Source organism: Pteronotus mesoamericanus, unplaced genomic scaffold (assembly GCF_021234165.1).
Source record: "Pteronotus mesoamericanus isolate MK-2021 breed Mesoamerican mustached bat unplaced genomic scaffold, CSHL_Meso_final contig_101, whole genome shotgun sequence".
NCBI classification, from domain to species: Eukaryota; Metazoa; Chordata; class Mammalia; order Chiroptera; family Mormoopidae; genus Pteronotus; species Pteronotus mesoamericanus.
The window spans coordinates 1,388,338-1,414,920 of NW_026555001.1; the positions used below are offsets into that span (position 1 = coordinate 1,388,338).

The following is a 26,583-nucleotide window of genomic DNA, read 5'->3' on the forward strand; positions in this document are numbered from 1 at the left end:
ACTTACCCCATCGGGCCTCCCTGGGAGAGGTCTCTTCCCCCAGAAAGCCTTGTTTTTCTCCACTTAGTTGAGGTTGCTCTGCTATGTAGTTCTTTGGCACCCTATCTTTTCCCTATCATCATCCTTACCTGTTTTTATTGTTACTGCTTGTTTTACTGTCTGCCATCCCTACCCAAACAGCTAAGAGAACAGAGAATGTGTGCCCTTTGCTTTTCATTGCATCTGGCGGGCCTAACCCTGACACACTAAGGGGGCCTAACCAGCACTGTTGGCTGAACAAATGAATGTCTGCTTAAACATACTGCTCCCCAAACAACAGAGACTTTTTCTTCATTGCTCCTCAAGGAAAGGTGCAAACCCAAACAGAAATCCCACTTGGATGAATGCTTTTACATTAGCTGATTTCCAACAAGGAAGGGAATTTCCTCTGAGAGATGGACCACATGTGAGGAAGTTCTAACCCATGGCTGTGGGATTCTCCATCCTGACAGGACCACAGCTCTCTAGGCAGGCAGCCCTGCTTCTCAGCCAGTTCTTGACTATGGGGTGGGTTTTGGCCCCTCAGCGGAGCTCACCACAGGAATTAACACTCAACTTGGCAACATGAGAGCCTTGAAAACTATTTGTTTTGATTAAAAGGGAGGACTGTGCATACATTATAGATGGGGAACTGACCTTCAGTGATTTGATACTCAGAGAACAGAGCATGTGCTACCAGCAGATGAAATTTCACATTCCAAGGAATTATGGGAATCGTAGGAATTGTGGGCCAGGATCCCTAAACCCCCACAATGGGCACTGGGCATTCTTTGTCCTTGGATTCACTTCCCTCCAGAACCTCACTGAGGTCACCTGGAGAGGCCATTTCAGAGGTTCATTTTCAAATTCTGTTCAAGACACTCCCAGACCAACAACCTTGGGATCACAAAGCCAGATCATCCTATCCAGCTGTCATGTAAGGACTGAGGTCCAGGGAGAAGTAATTTGCCTGAGGCAGAGGTTTATTCAAGTTCTAGTCCAGTGTTGTTTTCATGGCAGTGCTTCATCAGCGAGGCCCTGTGTAGGGTAGAAAGACCCGTGGAATGGGGCAGGGCCCACAGAAAGGAGGCTCAGGGCAGTGTCGGTCCAGCAGGAAGTGCATTTGAAAACACATCCTTTGGCCAAATATGCTTAGAAAATTCCTCTGTCTCCCCATAGATATTTTCTGGATACATTTGAATAGGTTGTCCAAGAAAAAGAACCATTGGATAAAACCATAAGTTTAGCATAATCCGAAAAGGTTCTATAAGAACTTCCAGCCAAAAAATAGTTATGCTACCATATGAGAAATGCTCTAATATAATTTAGCAGATGCAATGCTAAGAGGAGGAAGACTCTAACTTTGCTTGACAGGGTCAGGGGAAATGTGCTGAAGCTGAATCTTAAAGGTTGGGAAGAGCTGGAAAAAACAAAAAGTAAAGAAAGAGGTATGGTACTCCAGGAAAACGACTGTTGATGTTCTGGGTCTAGGTAATAAATGCTCACTGTGTGTGGCTGTGTTGATGAGGACACTTGTTAGGCCCGAGACAAGATTTAAGGAGGAGCTCAGCAGGAGCAGCAGTTGGGAAGATGAGGATGTAGAAACTTGTGTGCAAATCACAGAGACAGAGCTAATGAGTGGGTCAAGCATGGGGGTAGCTTTGGGTGGGAGGCAGATGAGCCTGGACATTATCCTGGAACAACATGGAGTCATCGCAGAATCCTGAGCTAGAAAGTGCCCCAGCTCCTTGTTTTATGACAGTCCGCAGGAATGGTCAGTTGTTCACTACGTGACCAAAGGGAGAAGCGAAACCATTTAAGTGCGGCCCGTATGACCTCCACAGGGAGTATCCCACTCCAACCCCAACCCCAGCCATCTTGGACTCAGCCAGGGCCCACAGAGACTGCAGGACCAGCTCAGCCACTCGCACAGACTCTGCCTACGTGTGGCAAAGCCATCCACTGTTTGCTAAAACAATTCTTTTTAGCAGCTCAATCATTAGCCACACGTAGCATTGAAGAAATATCAAAATGACTCAATCTATGAGAATTGAGCTCTACCATCAGATATATTGCATTAATACATCTTCCAAGACTTTGACTTTCCATGGAACACTGCATAGTCATAAAATAAAAGCTAATATAAAGATACTGAATTCCTTCATAAGACAGGTCCCAACTCCTCAAACTAGTTGTTGTTTGGAAGACTTTAACTTGAGAAAGTGTTTTCATCAGTTTGCCAACTGGCAGGATACATTCAGGGTGAAATTTTCAAAATTGACAAAGTTAATCTTATCGACTGTCCCCTCAGCCACTTCTGAAATAGAACAATGATGATAGAAAGAACAGCAGTTAACATTTAGTGAGTGCTTATTCTGCACCAGACACAATCATAATTCCTTTACATGTTTAACATGTATTTGATTGTCACACTGGCTTTTTGAAGGGAGTAATATCCCCATTGTACAGATGAAGAAGCTGAGGTTTAGAGAAGGAAGTTGCTTGCCCAAAATCATATATTTAGTGAGCAGTGGAGACAGAGTTTGAGCCCAGGAGTTCTTCATCACTACAGTCTTCTTGGTGTTATAGAAGGTATCAACACAACAATAGGGTTCCTGATCATTTCTTCTTTGAACACACACTGCCAGCTGAAATGCTCAAACAAATTTAACCAGGAATTTCCCTCTGGTCCCAAGCTTCCTGTTTGCTCTGAACCTACATTGTCAGTGGGAGTCAGAATTCTACTTCTGACGTGGTGGCAATAATGTGGCTTCCTCAGAGGAATGTAAACTTGTCTTTCATCCCAGCCACTTCAGTCTCTACTCTCTCCTTCTCCCCTCTACCTTATCATATCACAATGACTTCATTCCACACTGTCACTGGCAGGTGACACCATAAAAAGCTTGGGGTAAAGGTCTCATGTCCAAGTAAACCTGGACTCACACAAAAAAGTGCCCACTCCTGAAAAACCCATGATAATATTTAGCATTCCTTTATCAGGAGGAGAAGCCCTTCAATTATACAATATGACTCTCATTACCAAAATGTACATTTATAAAGTCAGCTTGTGTGCTGAAACAGGTTATGTAGGGGCTGGGCGGTGGGGGTGGGGGCTCATGAAGATGGACAGATGTAAAGGAAGCCCAACCGAGAGGCTGAGCACCAAATCAGACGTTGAGTCTTTCCAACGCAAGCACGTCTGGGAGCTGTCCCAGCCCACTGGCTACTGCCATGTGCACTGGTCAGTATGTACTTATCCTGTCCTAGGGTCCCCAAGTGCTCATGGTAGTGAAATACTGCCAAGGCAAGGCTCTCTTCTCTGGAATATTGCCTGGCCCTGAAACCTGGCCCCTGACTTCGATGGGCCCTTAACCTGCATGCGGAACACAACCTCACGTAGCCACCACCCTGGTCCCCCAGACGGGGGCGTTGCCATACTGTCATCATTGCTGGTGTGTCTATACTTTCCTCAGGGCTTGTTGGGTTCCAAACAACTTCCTGGGGCCCTTCTATGTCTATTAGCTTATTAAAATCTTTCAACTTATGCCCAAACTGCAAACCTGGTCATCTTATTTTATTTAATATCTATTATCAGCTCTATTTTACAGATGAGGAGACTGTAGCTCAGAGGGATTAAATCATTTGCCTGGGGCAATATCATCAGTTAAGTGGCAATGCTGTGCTTGGAACTGGGTCCTCTGTATTAGTTTGCTGCCATAACAAGGTACCACAGACTGGATGACTTAAACAAGAGAAATTTATTTTCTCACAGTTTTGGAGACTAGAGATTCCAGATTATGGTGCTGGCAGGATTGGTTTCTCCTGCGGCCTCACTCTTTGGCTTGTAAATGGGTTTTTTCCTAGTGTCTTTACATCGTCGCCCCTCTGTACGTTTCTGTGCCCTAATCTTTTCTTATAAGGATACCAGTCATATTAGACTAGGACCCACCCATATAATCTTATTTTACTTTTTACCTCTTTAACAGCCCTATCTCCCAATACACTTAGATTCTAAGGTATTGGGGATTAGGACTTCGACATACGCATTTATAGGAAACACAATTGATTGTACTTGGCATTTCTGCAAACGTTTTCTCATGTAATTCTCAAAACAGTCCAGGGAGGTTCATGTTTTAATTCCCACGGTAGAAGGAGGAAACTACATTTCAAATAGTTTAAGTATTCTGTCCCTCTCTCCCCCAAAAAACAACAAAGATGAGGCAGACCCAGGATCCCATCCCAGTTCTCTGACTCCAAACTCAGTGCTGTCTCCAACACACAACTTTGCTTCCCACGTGAAACCGCAGCTGGCAGCAACGGGACAGGGTGACCTGACAGTGGCAGCAACAGGGTGGGACTGAGCAGGATCTCTTTTTTTGGAAAGATCATAAATCTCATGGATAATGGTGAGATCTACCATATAGGGTTGTTGTGATGACTAAATGAGTCACAACGTGCTCAGAATTGTGTCTGGCTTGTAACAAAAGCTAAATAAGTGTCTTGTTATCACTGTTGTTATTGTTGTTGCTGTGGTAATGGTTGTTATTATTATTATTATTGACTTCTGGATAAAGAGGGTAGCTTGAGTACCACAACTATTTTTCTTTTCTTCCCAGAATTATACACAAAGGCTTAAATATACAAAGATGAGGAGAACAACAGAAGAAACAATAGCAACACAAATTTGGAAGCTGGAAAGCAAAGGGAGGAGAGTGGTAAAGGACTTAGTAGACCCCCAAAAAAGCTGATTCCTAAACCAGCAACTGGGAAGTCAAGAACAATCAAACATGCTGCAGAATCTCCCATCTTCTGTCCCACCAAAGCTCAGGAATTTGCAGTAACAGTTACCTCAGGAGGTAAGGGTGATGTGGAGAGAGATAAAATAAAGATATTTGGTTGAAAAGCAATTATAAACCTGGAGTTTCTTCTTTCTTTGCACGGCCCCTTCTCTGCCCACAGGGGTTTATTCCCCAGAGAAGAGAAAGAGGTTCTCCAGACCCAGGGTGATGGGGGAGAGGACAGGCACCAGGGTATAGAACTGAAAACAAACAAATTAGATGAACACATGTATTCTGGGAGCTGGGCCCTCCAACCCCCTTCCCTCACGTGACTCCCGCAGTATTGGCTGCCAAGCCCCCCTCTCAAAGCAGGACTCTGAAAGTGTCTTCCCAGGGTCCTGTGAGCACTCTCAGAGGAAAGGTCCAAAAATTTAGATAGTCAAGGTTCCCCAGCTAAGTGGTCAGCCAGATTAGTCTACAAGGAACCCCAAGTTAACTAATCCAATATCTGAATGATAGTTCCAGAAAGAGAAAAGGGAGAAGGGATCATTAAGAAATAAACATTTTTCAGAACTGAAGGACACAACTTTCTAAATTGAAATGGTTTATCCAGGGGTCAGAGCAATGGATGAAAATAGGGCTATACCACATCATTAAAAAATTAACAAGCTTCCAGAAAAAATAATAGGTCCTTACAAAAGATGAAGAATCAAAATAGTTTTAGATTTCTTAATAGCAACACCGGGAGTTGGAAAGCAATGGAACAATAGTAAATTTTGAAGAATAATAGTTTTCAATTTAGAATTCTATACCCAGCCAAACTGTTTACCAAGTTTGAAAGACAAAGATGATTTTAGATATAAAAAGAAGATCTCAGAGATTTATTTCCCATACTCTTTCTCAGAAAACTTCTGGGGGTGCTCCACTACATCGAGGGAGTATATCAAGAAAGAGAAGACGTGGAATAAAAAGGCAGGAGTTTCCATGTAAGAGAGTGGCAAAAAGAAGTGCTAGGACAAGAGTGCAGGGAGATCCCAGGGCGACAGCTGTGCAGCAGGCACTGAGGACACCCAGTCAGACTGGAGCAGTTTAGAAGGCTCCAGGAATATAGACTTGATAGAATAGCTATGGCACCAAAACATCCTGAAGGGAGATGTGGACAATCTGTAGAAAATTTGAGTTGAATTAATAGTGACCACATGGAAAACCAAGAGATAATTCTTATCTGCAGAGAAAACAAACAAAGAAATTTGTATAGGGAAGGAAAAGTAATTAAAGCTTACCACATGGCTTAGTTCCAAGTAATATTTCACAGTCATAATAATGTATACAATGTGTATTCACTTAACCAAAGATTACACTAAACTCTAGTGAAAGGACGGGAGGATGGGAAGGGGGGGGTGCAGAGAACCAAATTCTAACTTTCATAGTAGAAGGTCACTAGATAATGTCGAAAATAAAGTTTTAAGAAAGTAACAATAAATGCATGTTATTTAGAAATACACAGGTTCATACTCACGTGTCAAATAAAAGAATTGAAAGTGGTTGTCTCTGTGGAAGGGGAAATTGGAAGGGCCCAGGAGGGAGGGCAGAAAATGGTTTTTTATTTCTTTAAACACCTGGTTGAACAGTTTGACTTTATCTATATGTACATCTTGGATTAAAATAACATCTGAGCTTTATAACACCTCATTGTGTAAACCTGGGTGAGTCACTGCCAAGTTCTGGTTTCCAAGTTTGATCTATAAAATGGAGTTTGATGAGATCATCTCCGAGGCCCTTGCTGATCTAACACTCAGGCCTGAGATTCCTGCCATGGTAGGAGCTGTGCCCTCCTGTTACAAACTCAGCCCTTAGGTCTTTAGGAACTGTGTATTAAAATGTCATTTTCTACTTTCTGGTGAAGATGGCAGAAGATAAGAATTCTTACCAGATGTGATATGGTGGACTGTAAGAAGATGTAAATAAAGTTAGTGCATTAAAAAAGAAAGTAAAATACCATTTTCTATGGGTGAGGACATGCTGACAGCTGAGAGAAATGCTCTGTTGGGAAACAGATCCCCAAGTGCCCTAAATAATTTTCTAAGGGCCAGGTCCTAGAAGACTGGGAGGAAAAAGGGATCACCCCAACTCATCCTCCTCCCTGCTTTGTATTGGCATTAGAATAATTGAATGTATTGAAAGAAGAGGGGACTCTAAATATTAGACCGTCCATCTGTTAACACAGGATTTAACTAGAGACTTCATCAAGTCAGGAAATGCCTGCTGTGCCAAAGGGCCGCAGATGGGTCCAGGCACACACCTTTTCCACCTTCGGCTAGCAGGAAGGCAAGGCTACAGTTTATGTGACAACTTCGCATTCATTTTCCAGGGGGGTCCAGTTTGGAGAATGCAGCTCGAGACCTCAGTAAGTCTCCAACTTTTTTGAGGGAAACCCCCTCTAAGCCCTTCCCTTTTGGGCTTTGTCCCCAAGACCTGGAGAGGACAAGACACTTAAGATTCAGGTTTATTTAGTGCTCTGAGGTTTGACTATATCTTTGTTCCCTGCTTTAAATTCCTCATAAACATTGTCATCAACATGGAAGCCTTTTCTAAGCACTTCTTGAGTAAGGGGTGATCTAGACAGGGCCCAAGCAGAGGCACCCTCTGTCTCCTCTAATCTCCCCATTGCCCACCCAATTCTGGCCAGGCACACAACAGGCTCCCAGGGCAGGCTGATTCTTGGGGAGTAATGATGACGGCTCATTGAAGACCGAAAGTTTCGCCCTGCCCGGGTGGCTCAGTTGGTTGGAGCATTGTCCCTTACACCAAAAGGTTGTGCGTTTAATCCCTGGTCAGGACACGTACCTAGGTTGCTGATTCAATCCCCGGTCTGGTCAGGGCAGGCATAGCAGGCAACCAGTTGATGTTTCTCTGTCTCTCTGTGTCTCTCTCTTTGCCCCCCTCCCCTTTTTTCTCTCTAGATCAATAAACATATCCTTCGGTGAGAATTAAGAAAAAAGATCGAAAGTCTTGGAGAATTTAAGGAGCACAATACCTTTATAACTTACAACTTTAGCTCTCCAAGTGAAAAATGGTAATCATTACTAATAATTTACATAAATAAAGTACCTTGTCATAGCCTTCACCTCCACCTCTGCAGTCTGATGTCCAGCCACCCCTCTCAACTACCGTGTGAAGGAGACAAGGCAGTCGATGTCTCGGACTTCTCAAATGGAAGCTAGTCCCAAGGAGATTCAGTAACTTGCTTGACAAGATTTCTTGAATCTTCTAGAAACCATTCAATGGTTTTACCCTGGAGAGCTATGAAGTTGGTGCAGGAAAAACTAACTTTATACCTTTCTTTGCTGCTTAAATTGTTACTTTTCCTATGACTACTACTTTTATAATTTTTTTAAAAAGGAGTTTACTTTATAAGAAGGAAGGAAGGAATTCACTTTCCCGCGATTCCAGAATTCCCTTTTGAAGCCTGGGCTGAATGAAATATCTCCAACATTCTTTCAACACATCTTAATAAAAATCAGTTCAAGATATAATAACATTAGCTAACTGAGATCCTAGTGTGGCCAGCACTATTCAAAGTCATTTAGACCTATCAGCTCACGAAACCCCTGCAGCCTCAGGAGACAGGTAGAACAACTGTCCCCACTGTATAGATGAGGACACTGAGGCATACAATGCTAAGACACTTGGCCAGGGTGGCAGAGGCCATGGTCTCCACTCCTCTCTGCTGCAGTACCCTGGCTTCTGGGCTGCCAGCCAAACCTTGGCTCTCTTCCCAGGGCCCCCGGCTGCCCTCCGTCTGAGGCAGGTCATACAATCTCCCTTTTTCATGTCGCATGGACAAAGGAGTGCTCTCAGGAAGTTAGCCACTGCTACTGGGCAGCTCAGAGAAAAACACGCAAGCACTTGAGCAGGTTGTAGCAGAGGAGAAAGTTCCCTGAATCAACTTCGGAAATGGGGGGGACCCTTCAAAACCCCCACCTCTCCCAGGGTATGTGAGTGTGTAGGGAGGGAAAGAGACCTTTCAAAGTTGTAGCTAGGAAGAGTGGACACACAGCGAGCTAGTGCCTTCCTCCACAGAGGAAGGGAATGGTGCGAGGGTGCCAGGAACGCTGGGGAGGGGATGTGGAGCTGGGGTTCTGTTGCTGCCTGGCGTGGGAAACCTGACGCAGGTAGGGACCAGAGGAAAGGAAAGGGGGCCATGCCTGTCAGCCTGGGCTCTCCTGCAAGTGTGAGTCACTGGCCAGAGAAATGTCTCCTCCCTTTAGTCCTGAACGCTGGGCAGAGAGTCGCTAGTTTGTGTGTAAATTCTAGCAGGAAGGCTGGTAAATTCAATCTCAACTTGAGCAGTCAAGTTCTTCTCCAATATCTGGTTTTGCTATACTTCCAAATAAAGCCCTGTATCGCACAAAATATGGCCTCTGCCTGGGCTTCAGGCAGAGCCAATAGGACACACTCTCATTGTCTCTCCAGCTAGCTGCAGACTAACTACCCTGAATAACCTTCTGCTGACAGCTTAAAGTAAAGCATCATGGGAAACAGAGACCACATGGTCCTCATTAATCCATTAAAGGAGAGGTATGAAGAAATGGGGGCCTTTTTTGGTCAAGGGAAAAAAAAAAAACTGTGTATTGTGTGTTAGGAATGCTTCCAACACAGACTTTCAAGAAGTAGATACCTGTCATGTAGAAACCCACTGGACTGGAAAGCTGTGGACTTACAGATTAGAAGAACAAATATTTAGTGAACACCTACTACAAGCAGGGTACTGTCCTAGGCCAACTCGGTGAGCTCTCAGGTGTGGAGTCCCAATCACAGAACAGGTATCTTCAGTAAAATTACATGGTCAGCCAAGGACACCGGCAAGGTGCTTGGTACAGAGATACTATGTCACTCAGGGAAGATATGAGCCCCTCGACAGGCTGGATGGTCAGGGAAGGCTTCACAGAACAGGGGCACTTGACATAGTCCTGAAGGCAGAATGGCATTTTTCTAGACCTGCAGTCCCTAAATCACTTGGGGAACACTTAAAAAAAAGGAGAGTCCTGAACCCAATATTGGACCAATTGAGTCATAAGTCCTAGGAATGTTACCCTGGAATCACTACTCTTTTTAAACAATTATCATTATAGTGGCAAACTTGAAACCTATATAAAAGTAGAAGTGCGAGCCCATACACGCCCATCACCCAGTATTGGCAATCCTCAGCTCTTTTCTAGCCTATGTCCTTACCTAGTCCTTCTTCCCCAGTATTATGGATTCTACATTTTTTTTTAAACCAGGAACTCTGAGGCAGCCAGACCATGAATGTGAATTGGGGGCTAGTCACTGATCAAGACACAGATTAGAACCAAGGGAAACCCCAGGACGGTGGGAACACAAAATCTATGAAAGAGAATGGTATCTGGGGGAGACTGGCAGATAACCTGGAGCACCTAGTTGGCTAGGTGCATGGTTGGGGGGGATCATGAAAGGGTTACTGCAGGTCACCGAGGCCCTGTTAGCACATGTTATGTCTGTTAGAAACACAAAAACACATCTCCTCTGGGTAGAAAAAGCACCCTCTCTCCCGCAGAGGCCAGCCACAGCAGCAGAGAGGGTCCCACCGTTTCCTCATTGCCTGTGCTCTTCACTCCTGGGCCGGAACCACAGAGCTATGCACCGTAGCCGTGGGACCAGGGTGTGAGGGAGTGCAAAAGGCCAGGGAAGGCGGCAGTGCTTTACCTTATAGGGGTTGTAGGATGCGAAGAAGGGGAACATGCACCAATCAGGCTGTGCTTTGAAAGGCTACTGGGCACCAATAGAGGGGAGATGGATAGACAAAAGGGCAGAAAACCAAGAAGCGATGAGTGAAATCTATAAGTGATGGCAAACTAATCAGGGAAGAAGGAAAAAGGTTTTGAAAGTCAAGTCTTGATAAAGACGTTTGTGAGAAAGATCTTGTCTGGGGTTCTAGAGGTCACTGGGGGTTGGATATAGTGATGCAGGGACCATTGGCACATAGGAGTCATTTGAAGGCATGCCAGTGTTGAAACTGCTCAGGGAGAGTATTCGGGGCATAATAAATAAGCAAAGTCAGAGGAAGGCCCTGGGAAAAACCAGCATTTAGAGAAGAGGGGTTGGAGGGAAGAGGAGCCAGGCCAGGTGATAAGAGAGAATGAGGAGAAGCAAGAACTGGTCAGGGCAGCGGGAAGGAGATGGGGAGAGAGAGGAGGTATGGCTCATGGAAGTCAACGGAGCAAAAGTGTCCACAGGTGTAGTGAGAGGGATGCATTCATTTAGGAAAGTGGAAAGAAGAAAACTAGAAATCTAAGGAAAATTCAAGTCCTGTAGTATCTGGAATGATAAGCTGAAGAGTTTGGACTTTAAAGGCAGGGTGACGAGTGTCATGGTGTACTGTACAGCATTAGTTTGTTGATTGGTCAGTTACACTTTGTAAGTCTGTCACTTACCGAGTATGGCCTTGGGCAAATTATTCAAGGTAAGTCTCTGAATTCCTGCAGGTAAACTGTGGATGATTATACCCACTCGAATAGGGGTGGTATGGGGCTAACATCTTAAAGAATGATAATTCTTCTTCATGTCATGGCACCCAACAATGCACTGCCTCGTAGTATGGGGGACCTCTTTACTCATCTAACTCCTGTATCTTTAACTAGCTTGTACCTGTATCTCTAACTGGCTTGTAAGCTGCTTTGGGGGCAGAGATTAGGGTTTTAAAGTAATAGAAGTGGATCGTGATTTGTTGACTCCATGCAAGATGAGACAAGCATGTAAAAAAGGGAAAAAAAAGACCAAGGGGTCAAAAAATAAAACAGAAATATCCATTAAGAGAGTTTGCAACTTAGTGAAGAATTTGTATGGATGCCTAACCTCAGCGCAAGGTGAACAGTGGTAGGTGCAGCCACAACAGTCCCAGATTGCAAATAAAAGTGTAGGGGACAGTGAGACTTACTGTGGCAGGTGGGACCAGGCTTTGTGCAGGCAGGTAGCGCTACCTGAGGTTTCTGGGCTGCACAGAGAAGGGAACAAGGAGGGGCAAAGCACAGGAAAGCTGGGAATTGGCAGGTGAGTTTGAGGAAACTAAGAACCTTGGTGGATTCAAAACAAGGTATTGTGGGAAGTGAGAAGAGAAAGGTGCCTTGGGCTGTAGCAGACAAAAGCTAAGGTGAGCCCCAATCACTCACACTCTGGCATAATTCCATAATCCCCTCCTCTTGAATTTGGTGGAAATTGTGACTTACCTCTAACCAAAGAATATGGGAGGAGTGATGGGACATCACTATCGTGGTTATGTAACATTATAGTGCAAAGGCAAAGGGGTTTTGCAGATATAATTAAGGTCCCTAATCACTTGACTATGAGAAATGAAAAGGAGATTATCCTGGGTAGGTCTGATCTAAACAAATAATTCTTTTAAGGAGAGTCTAGGCTTTACTTGGAGATTCAAAGCATAAGAGACTCTCTCCTGCTAGCCTTGAAGGAGCAAGGCACATGAATTCTATAACTTCAAGGAAATGAGTTCTGTCCACAACCACATGAGTTTGGAAAAGGACCCCAAACTTCAGGCAAGAGCACAGCCTGGCTGACACTTCGATCACAGCAAGAAAGACCCTGAGCAGAGGGCCCCGGTACACCAGGCCCAGACTGCTGACCCATGGAAGCTGTGAGATAACAAACAGGTGTTGTTTTAAGCCACTAAAATCACGGTAATTTGTCATTCATCAATAGGAAACAAGTACGTGAACTCACAATGTGGAGGGCTGTGAACAGTGGGCTAGAAAGTATTATGTAGCCCATAGGGAACCACTGACTATTTTTGAGCAGAGAGGCACATCCTTTGGGAAGCTAAGAAATGTCACTAGGAAGCGAAGCCTGGGGTCGGGATTGGTCAAAAACCCTTTAAGAACATTTAGTTAGGGCATTGCTCCCAGGAGTGGGAGCTTTACTGACCAGCAAAGGTCTTGTGAGTGACTAAGTTCTGGGATGAACCAAGCCAGCTATCCTTCCGCTAAATTAAGAAAAAAGAGGAGGGGGGTGGGTCAGGGAGAAGAAAGCAAAAACCAAGAAATTGACAGTCACTGGAAAAACTTTAGAACTTTAGTGTTCTTGTTGCTAATTATAAATATTTACTTCTCCCAGAATTCTTGACCTCACAGAAGAGCCTGCGTAGATGTCCTGCCGCCTTACTGGAAAATGTGTGTGTGCGCACGCATGCGCACACTTGTGTCTCATGTTTTCTTGGACTAGGGACAGGGTAGTAATAAGGGACTAGATGATCTGCAGAGAGTAACTTCCTGCTGGATATTGTCTAGTTCCCTTCCTCTCCTTGGCCGGGATCATAAACCCTGAGACCCCCAAACAACTCCCCCTTCTCTGATTCTATCTGCTGGAGACAACTAAGCCAAACAAACTCAGGAAGTGGCAAGAGGTTGGGAAGGGGAGGAAGTTCATGGCACAGAAGGAAAAAGTAAAGAGAATGTCCTGATGTTGAAGGAAGAGGGTGGGGAGAGCAAGAAATGAAGGTCACCCCAAGGTCGTTGGGCACCAGGCCTTTAAAATGTCATTCTTGGGCTTTCAATCAAACCTGGCACAAGGAGTGGGTCTCCTGGGACTCTTCAAATACTAACATTCACAGTGACAAACAGCCGCCCCCTCCCCAAAGTCCTCTGCAAGCAAATTAAAACAAACAACTAATCTAAAGCGGGTTACTAAGAGACCAGTTGGGCAGCAGCCAAAGTCAGTTCAAGTGTCTGGCAAATTCTTTACTTTTTCACTTTCAGGAAAAAGAGAAGGAAAGAAGGGGCTACCTGTAGATGACTCCATGTTGGTGGAGGAACATGAGGGCTGACGTAACCTCTGCAGCATAGAAACGGGAACGAGGCTCGTCGAATTTTCGGGAGCGCTGAATCTGGAACATGAGGTCTCCACCATTTACATACTCCATGACGAAAAAGAGGCGGTCCTGAAAGGTGAGGAGAAAACGTCATGTAGCTAGTTCCACCGCAGCTGCCCACACAGGCCGGCTTCCTGGAAGCCCTACATAACGGAAATAGGGTTAAAGGGAGAAGAAGGCGCAAGGTGGATGAATCCTGGAAGCACACACACAATCCAGAGAGGTGAGTGAATACAGCACACAGGCTACAGTCTGAGGTGCTATTTTAAAATCTCGTTCCCTGTATTACTGTTATGGGCATTCACTCGGTCTAGTGGAAGAAGACCAAAGTTGACATAAAGGAGACCTGAGTTTCTGTCTGATTTCTGTCACAACCTTGCAGTATGGCCTTGGACAGGTCTGGAGGCTCCAGTTACCTTTATGTGTGTGGTAGGTTGAATAATGGACTCTCCAAAAGATGGCCAATTTCCTAATCCCTAAACATCTGAGCATTCCCTTTGATGGCAGAAAAAGGACTTTGCAGGTGACAGACAAAGTACCTTCAGATGGGAAATTACTCTGGATCACCAGGGTGGGCCTTAAATGCAATCACAAATGTCATCCTAAGAGGAAGATTTGAGAAGGGAAGAAAAGGCAATGTGACAAGGAGGCAGACATTGGAGTGATGTGGCCACAAGCCAAGGAATCAAGCCACCACCAGAGGCTGGAAGAGACAAGAAAAGGTTCTCTCCTAGAGCCTGGAGGGAGCATGGCCTAGCTGTCACCTTGTCTTGGCCCAGTGACACTGGTTTCAGAATTTGGTCTCCAGAACTGTGAGAAAATAGATTTCTATTGTTTTAAGCCAACAAGTGTGCGGCAGTTTGTCAGAGCAGGTGTCAAAGCTAAAACAAAGTAGCACAGAACAGAGAGCATCAGAGCCCCTTCCCGGGAGGGCCAATTGTCACTCTGGATGACACCCCTTCTGGGCTCCTGCTTCAGCCTTCAGAAAAGCCAGGCTCCGGTCACAGCTCCTGAGGAAAGGTGCTTGCTTATCCACAGGCCGTGATCCCGGGGAAGAAGACGGACTGAAAAGCAGTTTTGCACAGTTTCTTGACTCCAGTTTTCTAAGTCTGTAGTGGGTAGGGTGCTGTACTAGGCAGGAGGTTAAAAATTATAAGTCATCACTGTCCTTGGGGGGCTTATCATCCAGGGGTGGAGATGGAAAGTGGGCAGAATGATGAAAACAAAAATAGAAGCAAAGTGCCTTAAAGACACTGGGTGCTGAAAGGGTTGGAAGGAGGGAGTACTCTCTGAACCAGGGGACCATGTAGGATTTTGGGTGGGGCGAGGTCTGGAGAGAAGGAGATGGGGCAGATCAGGGGCAGGGGGGCGGGGCAGAGAGGGGGAGGCACAGACATATGCCTGGATGTGGGAATGCTTAGGGACAGGTAGATTGATCGGGTCAGCTGGGGTGGAAGGTGATGTTTGAGAGACCAGAGGAGCAGAGCACCTTCTTAACACACACAGCCAGAGTCCTAAATGAATCTCCCAGGAGAATGTCAGCATAGTGTTTTCAATCAAAATTCACAGAATCACTGCCACTGAGACTGAGTGAAAAATCACAATGACACTTCCTTGTTCATGAAACTGATAGTGTATCTACTTTATTTTTGGCATCTCTTTGAAAAATAAGTCCATCGTTAAGAATTGTTATTAATTCAGACTACCTTCTCCTCCACCACAATCTCTAGAATTTTTTAGGATTTATTGATGTTCACAAAGGGCCCAAGGTCTAGCTTCTCTTCCATTTGCCCTGCCCTCCCCCTTCCAGACGTGTCTTACTTTCTTCCCAGAGGACCATGTTGTACTCAGAAGTACAGGAGCTGCCTTACCGGCCATTCATTCAATCATCCATTCCCCATTCAAATCCTCCTTTCAAAAACCGAATGCTCAGAAGAACCACAGCCCCATGAAACCAGAATTTCTGAGGGGAGGACTCAGGCATCAGTACTTTTCAAAGCCCCCCACATGATTCCAATGAGCAGCCAGGGCTGAGAACCACTGACTCTTCCAACTGGTTTCTGCCAAGGTGTTTTGCATCTGTGAGATACATGGATTATAAGTTATTTGAACTTTCCTTTTTTTTTCCTTTTCTTGTCAAGGAGCCCCAAGAACAAGGATTCTTAAACTTGTGTAGCAGAATCACACAGAGGTTTGTTAGAACATGGGTGGACTGCTGCTTCTATTTCTGATTCAGAAGATCGGGAATGGAGCCTGAGAATCTGCATCATAGTTCCCCGGTGATGTTGATGCTGCTGGTCCAGGGATCCCAATTTTGAGAACTACTTCCCTAAAGCACTCACAGAAAGCCTTTCACATGGCAAGGACAGCTGTGTCATGTGGTTCAACACTGCCCTAAACTAGCCGAACCACACCATCTGAAACAGCCACTGCAACACCACTCCAGGGCCACCACCTTGGCCTTTGGCTTTAGAGACCATGAAGTATTTCCTTGGCTGGGTCCGAATGAATCCAGATCTTTAAAGAATAGCCTGCCCTCCCTGCTCACCCTCCATTGCTGCTTTTCCCCCCTCTAACCCTGGACGCACAGTATTTAAGAACAGTAGCTGTGGAGTAAGGAAGAGCTCCCACCCCGATTTCATCACTTAACTGGCTGGGTGGCCTCGGGCAAATGCATTCGTACCTCTGTGCTCAGTTTTCTCATCTGTAAAAATGAGGAGGATAGTAGGACCTGCCTTAAAGGCTCCTTAGGAGGGTTAAATTATACATTAAAATGACTGACTCATAATTGGTGCTCCATAAAGATTGTTTATACTATTATTTCTGATGGTATTGTAGCCACTGTTATTATCATTATCAAGTCTTCATTTTTCCTGTCCTTTCAGCAGCGTTTCCCCCTGATCACTATCTCTTCCGATGAACACTTGTTTCCCTTGGTTTTCAGGCTGGTTTTTACTCCCAATGTTTCTGACAGGGTTTTTTCTGCTTCCTCTTGAAGGCTTCTCCTCTCCCCAGCCATTAGGTGTTGGAATCCCACAAGGCTGGTTCTAGACCCTCTCCTTTGCTCACTGCTGAGTGATGTCATTCACACCCACCAAGTTCAATGCTCCTTGACTTAGAGGACTCACAAATGTCTACCTCCCTCCTAGATCTCTCCTGCAAGCTGCAGACCCATTTACTCATCTGCATTGCTGCCATCTCCTGCTAGGTGCCCCAAAGGCCCTCAAACACATCATGTTCAAAACTGACTTCATAATCTTCCCCTCAGCAAACTGGTCCTCACCCAGGGTGCCTGTCTCAGGGTCAGGCTTCACCATTCAGCCAATTGTACAAGTCAGAAACCGGAAAGTCATTCTTAATACCTCCCTCTCCCTCATCCCTTACTTATATCACCACACCCTGTTGCATTTACCTATTGTATCTTTGTACTTCCTGTATTGTATGTGTTATATTTGTCTACTGTCCCTCATGGCCACCATTCTGGCTCAAGCAATTATTATCTCTTGTCTAGATTCTTGCAAGTGTCTTTTATTAATGCTCCCTACATTGACTCCAGTCCCCCCAGCAAATGCTGATTACACTAAAAGCCGAGTACCCCGATGAAATGAAAATCTGATTGTAACCCATCCCTCTTCCTCCCTGCATCCTACCAGTAATTCTTTTAAAGGCTTTCTGTTGGGATAAATAGAAAACTTCTTAATATGCCCTATAGCTCATATGGTCTGGCCCTACCTACCTCCTGAGTCGTCTCACTTCCAGCTGTCTCTTGTTCCTTCCGCACCAACAGCAAACTCCCTCCTGCCACAGGGCCTTTGCTCATGCTGTTCCGCATCCTCCAGATTTAAGTCCAGCCATCTTTTCTTTAGGAAGCTGCCCCTGACTTTTCTGACAAGGTCAAATCCCCCTAAGATGTGCTATGCTCTCCACTTTAGCATTCGGAACAGTGACGGTTTTATTTGGTTAATTGATTTACGTATTTCTCCCTCAGTAGTCAGTATACGAAATGAAGGGAGGAACTGTGGAAAATCCTTTTTTTTTTAAAAAAGGGAATTAGCCTAACCCAAAAGAAAAACTGCGATTTCCTTTAAAAACAAGCACTGTCTGGGTAAAAGAATAAATAAGGTTAAGGGTCTATAAGAGAGAAAAGAAACCAAAGGATGTTCTGATATTTGTATTGGCATTCTTACTGTGTAGGGAGTTAGAGATGAGTGAGCTAGCTGCAGCAAGCCTCCCGCCTGCGGAATCTGGTGATGGTGCCCACTCTGACCATTTTGCCCCCCTGGAACCTGCCTGTATCAGCCCCCACTATTCAGTTACAGCTTTCAAGAGCACTTTTTGTTCTGTGGACAGATATCTTCACTTCCCTGTGAGATGCTCAGTTCCTTGAAGAACACATCTTATTCTTCCTCCTTCAGCCAATGGCTCTGAACTCCAAACCTGGGGGCGGGGGGGGGGCACCGAATAACAATCTGTTCATCCAGCACTCCCTCCGTGAGAGCCTTAGGAGGAAGGGATTTTTGCTGGTGTAAACCCTTACTGTATCCCCAGCAGTTAGAACTGGGCCCGGCACACAGTGGGCTCCTAGTATGTCTTTGTCGAAGGCATGAGTGACCAAACACTCGCCACAGATAAGGCTCCAGGCGCTGGAAATTCAACAGTGAACTACTGTTGGTTTCCCCATGTTTTTTTCTCTTGATAACCTCATTTTGAGTTATTCTAACTTGGGCACATTTTGAACATCAGTTTGAACCTGCTTTCTACTCAATACAGCTCAGCGTGCATGGCCCCCAAGCACAATCAACCCTTTCTACGTAGGCATGCTTTAAAGCGAGGCAAGTTTCTCACTTCCCCTCCCTCCATTCAGTGAGTCTGCATTGTTTCTGAACTCCACACCTAACACATCTGAGAAGCATGTTTTGATGCAGAGTAAGAACCTCAAGTCACTCTGGGAACTGCTTAATTACATAAACTGAAATCAAAAGAAAGCTGGCAAACCCAGCGGCTACTCATTAATCCCTTCTTGGCATTGGTAGAAAACAAAACATTAGCTTCCTGGTAAAGTAAGCAAATATGTTTTCTGAGGTAATCAAAGATTTTAAGAGCCTTGTCCCACCTTCTCCTCCCTTAATCTCACCTGAATGTCTAAACAGTTACGATCTTGTGATACCAAGTAAAATAATAAAATTGAGAGAGAGATCGTATGTCATGGCCATTTAGGGTAAGAATAGCTAGTAACGACCTACAAGCCGGAAGGGCCACACCACGTATTAGAAATCCCCATTGGGCTCCATTTTCCCAGCGCACTAGCTAACCTTTCCTGCCATTGAAGGGAAAACTAGACCCTCCCTGTTCATCCTTCAAGGTGTGATGGATAGCCAGAGGCTTCCTCTCTGCAGCACTGCATGTCCTGCCAGGGGGTTTGTTTGGACGCACACTCTTCATCATTTGTTAGCTGTTTATATGTGCAAAGATTCTATCGCTTTCGAATCCATTTCACATGAGTGCCCAACAAAAGACTGGACTTGGAACAGCTCGCCTTTGATGTGCCAGTGACAGGATGAATGATTTCTACAATGTGCCGTCTGAAGGTCCTCACTCTACACTCTGTCACATCTCCTTTTCCTCTGTGTGTCTATGTCATTTCACCTATCAACCCAACAGATCTTTCCTGGGCACCCAACCCCGGGGCAGGTGGTTGAAGGATCTGGAAGATGACCTGAGCCATGGCTTTGGTTTCCAGGGGCTAGGAACTGAAGATGGGAAACCACAGAGAGTGAGACAAAATGCTCCATCATTAGCTGCTAAACTCTCTTGTATCAAATTGGATTGTGATACCAATATATCTGGGTCTTATTTTCTTAGCCCCACTAGAGAATAACTGCCTGTCATTCGAGCATTTCCACTTACAGAAGACCATTTTAAGAAACAGTCACGTGAAAACCCTTTCTATGTTTTATTTTTCATAATATGAGTGGTATGGATAGAACTGACCATTGCTATAGCAATTTGGTGAGACAAGTCTGAAGTAGAGGAAAGACCACCTGAATAAAGTCTTGAGCACTGGGAGGAGGGAGGAAAAAGGAGGGAGGAGGGGCAGGACTAGCAAGTTAGAGCCACAGCCTTGCAGGGAGCAGTAAGCAAAAGCGAACATTGCATGTGGGGATGAGTGGGGCAGGGGTGAGCCAGTGAGAAAACTTGCTATCTAGAAACAGTGCATTAACTTGGGATGCAGGCAGGACGGAGACAGATTGGGTAGTGGTGGGGCAGCGGGGCGACGGTTCTGAAAACACAGATGGAAAGAGCTCTAGAAATCTTTTGAGTTATAAAACAGCATCATGAAAGCTGATGTCAAAACAAAACAAAACAAAAACAACTATTCTAGCCCTGGCTGGGTAGCTCAGTTGGTTGGAGCATCATCCCATACACCAAAAGGGTACAGGTTTGACTCCCAGTCAGGGCACATACCTAGGTTGCACGTTTGATACTGTCAGGGCACATGCAGGAGGCAACTGATAGATGTTTCTCTCTTTCTCTGTCTCTCTCTTTCCCCTCATCTCTAACATCAGTAAAAGTATCTTCAGGTGAGGAGGATTAAAAAAAAGAAAAGAAAAACTTTTCTAGAAGCAGAATTCAAGATAGATTGGAAAAAGGTAGCCTGAAGTTATTCCATTTCTTCCCTATTTCCACTGTCCTACATGTCTTATTTTTGAAAAAGAACAAGCAACCATCCATCTCCACTACAATTCCTTGGTGAAACAGGAAGTATCTCCTGGAGTGACCAGGGCCATGTCTCCTGCACCTGGCTGCGTCCCTACAATGCTTAACACCATGCCGGGCTCAGCCAAGCCACTCCAGTGATGCCATAATAGAGTATTTACTGTGTCGCTGATACTAGGCTTACCTGTTTCTGTAACTCTAAGGCCATATGAAATCGAATCAAGGGCCTGAAATTCCCACCCATGGCAAGAGAGCTGTGCTTTCACTACATAATTTTATTTCTTGTCTTTGTCTTTCTATCGGTCACACTGGGCTTGTTTTTTAGTCCTGTAGAGATGTTGTTGGATTCATATGCATGGCTATCCTGAGCCAAATAAACCATTCCGGGATGGCGAGAAAGCACGGCTGACATCACCACTGTGCTCAATCCCCTTTCATGTTCAGACTCCTGTAACGGAGCCAAAATGACAATGTGCTGCCCCGGGGGAAATTGGCAACTTGGAAAGAATACACTGATGTTCAGACACAACTCAATCCTGTGGATTCTGAACACTTGATCACGTTGTTTTAAACCTTAAGTGGCCTGGCTGGTGGCTTCAGGCACGTTGAAGACGATTTCCATGCCGCTTCACTAAGACTTTCATTTGATGACAGAGAGAGCGTGAAAGGAAATTTTTTCGTTGTTAACTTCTTTGATCTCCATACTTCTGCCAGGGTTGACTCCGAACACTGAGCAGTGTGCTGAGATATACTTATAAATATTTGGTGTAATAGCACAGGGTCCTCTCTGTGGAATTGTTTAATCATGATCTTGCTGTTGTAGGAAGGTGCTTGATTCCGGCATGTCTTGCTTTATGAAAATCTATGAGCACAGATTCCAATCAGCACCCTGTAGTCCACATTAAGCAAGCAAAGGTGCTTGTAGAAGCAGAACAGAAATAGCCTGTGTTTAATCTGTCCACAAACCTTTTGTTCTTAACAACCTGGAAAAGTGGAGGGGTAGACAAAGCAAGTGGCAGTTTCGGGAGCGGGTTGCCTTGTGACATAGACCAAGGGCTCGGCAACGCAGATAGGCTGCTGCTTTCTCTAAATGCAGAAATCTATGATCTGAACAGACTTGTCAATGCCACGAATGAGAAAAAAGACTTGGGAGCTTGAGAATGTCAACTGAACCAATTCATGCCTGGACAGTACTCAATCCTGTTTGCGATACACTCTCAGGAGTGTTTTTGAATGTTCTGATAGCTTTCTCCATACACATCCTCACCTCCATGGTCCAAACTCAGTCACTGAGCCCAGTGTGCCTGCATTTGAACCCTGGCTCAGCTATTGTACTTACTGACCATGTGAACTTTGCCAATCAGAGTTGCAGACTTCCCCTGCTGTAAAATTAATATTCAGTCATAGCTACCTCATGGAGAGTTAAAATAGATTATCCTTAATTGTAGGTGTCTGGCAAAAAACAAACAAACAAACAAACAAACAAAAAACCTTCTTAGGAAAATATTAGTTCTAATTTTTCATTCACAAGCCTGTATTTGGTAGTTGCCTATGGTGCAGTGATGGACAAATGTCCAATCAGTCAATTAGTTTGGATTTATAGAGAGCCTTCAAAAGGGCTACAATCTAGTTGGAAGAATGAGAAATTTCAATGAAATTTCAATAAAATACCACCATAGGATGGCATTTTATTATTTGTGGACTTGTGATGAAGAAATCATGAAGGAAAGCTCCATGGAGGAGCTGGGACCTGAAGGGGAGGGAGAGAGACACCATCAAAATGAGTCAGGTCTGAGTATCCCAGGAGCAGGAGAACCACATAGGCGCAGAGAGGGATGGCCTGGTGTTCCGAGGAAACAGTGAGTTGGCGAGCTGTCTGAAGCAAACCATGTCCGTCTTGGCCTCCCCCTCCCACTCTTAGAAAAGTATAATCTAAGGCTAATGTGAGACAATGAACAAGGAGAGATTAATAATGGCAATCATTTATCGAGCACCTACCACATGTGAATTATGAGCTACCTTTCCACTGATGCAAGAATCTTGAAAGCAGGTATTAATATCTGCATTTTCCAGAAAGAAGCAGAGGCTCAGAGGAGGTAGCTGACTTGCCCGAGGCCACTGGGCTGCTGAGTGAGTAATACAGCCAGACTTTGAACCCAGGCCTGTCTGTCCCAAAGCCAGGCCTCTTTCCATTACGACAAGAGCCACCCTCAGGATCATTCAATAAATCTGACAAGAGAGCTCATATTTTATGCACCAAGAGCAAAGGTGCTTGGGGCTAGGGTTCAAGACCAAATGTTCAGGTCTGCACATTAAGCCTTTGCTCAGGCTGTCGTTATACAAGTGGTTTTGAATCTCTCAGACAAAAACTCGGCTGCTTTTTAAAGGAGCACAATCAAGATCTGTTTTCCTCCCTGGGACTGTTGCTCTCTCTAGGGTCAACCTAATGTCCAGGTAAATACAACACCATGTCTGTTATATGGTCTACTTCTGGCAAACTCCAACATCTAAATTACCCCTGTGGCTATAAGGGGAAAAGTCCTCTAAGTGGGGGAGGGAACCACTGATGCCCAGAACCACGTGATCCACAATAACAGAGGCTAACACCACTCTTAAGTTCATGGGCCAAGGACAACGATGTGCTACTGTAGGCAAAATTAAAGTTAGTATTTTAACCTGAAGAAAACTCCATTCTTCCTTGCTTATTGGAGCAGTTGGGTAGGAAATAAAGGCATACAGGATTGCTAGAATTGACCAAAAAATTGCTAATCTGGGGCTTTTTAAAACAGGAAGAGCAGTCCTAATTTCCTATAGCCCCGAAGGCATTATTATACCAAAGTCACCAAATAAATCTGAAATAATATTTAAACTTATTTTTACCAAGACTTAAAAATATGTGCCAATTTTATCACAATAGTAATTCCATTGATATATATGATTATGCAATGATATAGTGTGGAAAACTTTCCCCATTGAAAATAAAGTGGAAATCTGAATTTCCTGATAAATACCAGATCAATGAACTGATTTAAAACAGTGGGAACTTATCTTTTAAATGGTCAGAAAATGTATGAATGAGTATATCTTAAACTATAAAGCATCAGTCATATAGGCATGTTTGTTACCGCTGCTAATTGAAGTGCTTTTTGCAAAACATACACCTTAAAAACTCCCTGCTTATAAAAATATACCATAGATGCACACTACACCATTGCTCAGACACGACGTACCCTTAGCCTGAAGAAACCACTACAAAGAAGAGTTATGTGACTTTAGCTTCAACAGTTAGATGACTGGCAGTTTGGATAGAACTCATCTTGCAGGTGGCAAGTACAGTAAGTGAGAATACTGAAGAGGCTTCTTTGTAAAAGCCATTTTCCCAAATGCCCTGGATTGTTAGCTCACTGAAGAACAGGCCATATCTTCACTCAAGAGTCTTCAATGGGTCTTCGTTGTCATTTGGAACAAAGCCCAAATTATCGGCAGCAGTGCTTTTCACACTTTAGCATGCATAAAGAATCCCCTGGGGAAACACACACACACACACACACACACACACACACACACACACACGAGATCCTGGACCCCATCCCCCAAAATTCTGAGTCTGTAGGTTTAGGATGGGACCCACGATTTCCCATTTCTAACTAGCTCTCTGGTGGTACAATGCTGCTAGTCTAAAGATCAGACTTTGAGTAGTCCAAGTTAGGATCTCACACTGTCTTTCTTTTCATCTTGCAGCCACTCCTTGCTCTTGGTCACTCCTGAACCACCCAGGCAGCTCTGCTCCAAGTCCCTCCTTTCCACACATCAAAAACTTCCTCTTCCCATTCTCCTCTTTGGTGATGCCTTTTCCAATGAAGACAGCATGTAGAGAGCTCTTCCTCTTGTGAATTCATACGAATACTTCAACCACCCATGTGATGATTAATCATATCCTCTACATTACAACCTTATACTTGTTCAGGCACAGAAGGCACAGAAGGGCATTTAACTCAGTGTTATTTTTCTATCCTACTTCTTCAGCTGGACTTTTCTCAGTCCTTGAGAGCAGGAATTATACCTTGTGTATATATATAAAGCCAATCAATAAATAATGACTGACTAATTAGACTTACCCATCAATATAGTTAATATAATTGTGGTTTTGCTCAGCTCAGCTAAGACTGTTTTGAATTACCAACATGGGTGAGCACCATTACGTTAGACAACCCAATTCAACACCACTTTATGGTCTCCAGAGCAGCTCCTGAGGTCTCTTTCTGAAACCCCTTACTGAACCTAACAAAGACGGCATGTGCATAAATTAGATGGTTGATTACTTAAGCAGCTCACCTAAAGAGATTACTTCTCTTCTTCCTGGATCCAGACCAGCTAAGGTTTATACATATTCATGATCCTTCTTTTAAGAATTACACAGGGGAGATCTACCCACCAATGATGTAAAGTATAGGCAAACCACCACTGTTTCTCACCAACAATAAAAACAAAAGATACTCTAATTGTCTTCTGACTAATCCCTAATTAGTAAAATAATCAGTGAGTTGTTGAGGAAACTGCTTTCAACCACAGTGTTATGTTAAAAATGTGTCTTCTTTTGCAATACTGCCCTACAAACAATCTAGTGCCAGGAAATTCTAAACAAATGCCTGGAAAAGAAATACATTTCCAGATTTACACGACTTTTACTGTTACTCTACTTTGTGTCAGATTCTTCGTCTGCCAAGGAGCTAAGTAACTATTACGAAGTGAACTGGTTTCATAAGAACGGGCAATCTGCAACTTTGGGCTCCCAGACTCTGCTACACTAACTGGAAGGTAAGCGCATTAATTTTGCAGGTGCTAATCAATCTTTGGCAGGTATCTGTTGATCTTCTACTAGTGCAAGGCAGTGTTGCCTCCAATATATAAACTGCTCATTCTCTATCCTTCTCTCAGAACTCCAAGAGATGTCTATCCTTAGAATTATACTTGGTGTTTCATTTTGTACCATGCAGTCTGGGCCTATATCCAAATGTGCACTGATCATGTGGAAGAGTCAGGCAAGAGCACAAAACCCACTGCCCTGGGCTGACAGGTACTCCTCATGTCTGCCCCTCCACCTGCCCTCTCTCAGGACTCTAAACTACTGCTTTAGTACCATTCTTTTCTCTAGAAACCAAACTGTTTGAATCAAATCATTTTCATGGTCAAGGACCCACTCTATAGTGCGCTTCACCCATCTGCATCTGTTCAAAAGAATATTGTGATATCTTAAACAGGAGCAAACTGCAAATTTATTTTTCTAAAGAAATGCATTGCTTGGCCATTTCATAACCAATCCAAATGCATGAAAATTTGTGACTCATTTAAGAGTACAAATTTTTAAGAACATCAACAGCATCCATCTATTTAACAAGTATGCTAATTAAAATTACCCTTATCTTTCAATAATGGAAAGTTTTGCGGAACTTCTACCTGGCAACAATGTGTTTCCTGTTCATGCAGAGAAGTAACATGACGTCACCTTTTTGAACACATTCCATATAATTCAAATTCACCACCAATTCTAATTGCCCAAATTAGTTTTCTTTTGCTGTGTATCTCTGTTTGGATAAGATAAAACTCTGCCAACTTGGTTGAAACAGAAGCACTGACAAAAGAATAATCAGCAAGAGTTCCCCACCAACCCAAAGGCAGACCTCACCACAGCGCTCCCTCTTCTCCTTCTCCCCCTCTCGGTGAAGCCCTGGACAGCGTTCCCACGTACTTACAGCCCAGGGGTCAGCCAGTGACAACGGTGGCCTGAACCCTAACAGCACAGCAAGACTTCTGCCCTGCTCTGACCAGCCAAATGGAAAATTTATGAGAGACAGAAACAGATCAGTTCACAGACTATGCCCCAAGCACTAGAAATAGCTTATTTTCACAATTTACTTGGACAAAATGTACTAGGTAATATAAAGTTGTTAAATTAATAGAAGTCTAGGCTTTCTAACTGGAGTAGATGGCTCCCTACCCCCTTTCCCAGCAACTGGGAAAATCAAGATGCAACCTACAGCCTTAGCCCTCATTCAACCTCTGCTTATCTATTTCCATTCATAATTTTGGGGCAAAGAAAGGAGGGAAGGAAGGCAAGATCTAAATAAAGGTAGGTGATTCTTGTTACTTCAACATTTCCTTTGGGTTGAC

The 26,583-nt window shown here is 44.2% G+C and overlaps 1 protein-coding gene across 2 annotated transcripts in view; it reads right to left on the minus strand.

The window, feature by feature from the left end:
- PRKCE (protein kinase C epsilon) overlaps positions 1 to 26,583 on the minus strand; it is a 474,718-nt gene that overhangs the window by 68,203 nt on the left and 379,932 nt on the right. For both annotated transcript variants that reach the window (XM_054567026.1, XM_054567033.1), the window contains exon 11: positions 13,610 to 13,764. In XM_054567026.1, the coding sequence (XP_054423001.1) occupies positions 13,610 to 13,764 (155 nt within the window). The remainder of the gene's footprint in view (positions 1 to 13,609; positions 13,765 to 26,583) is intronic.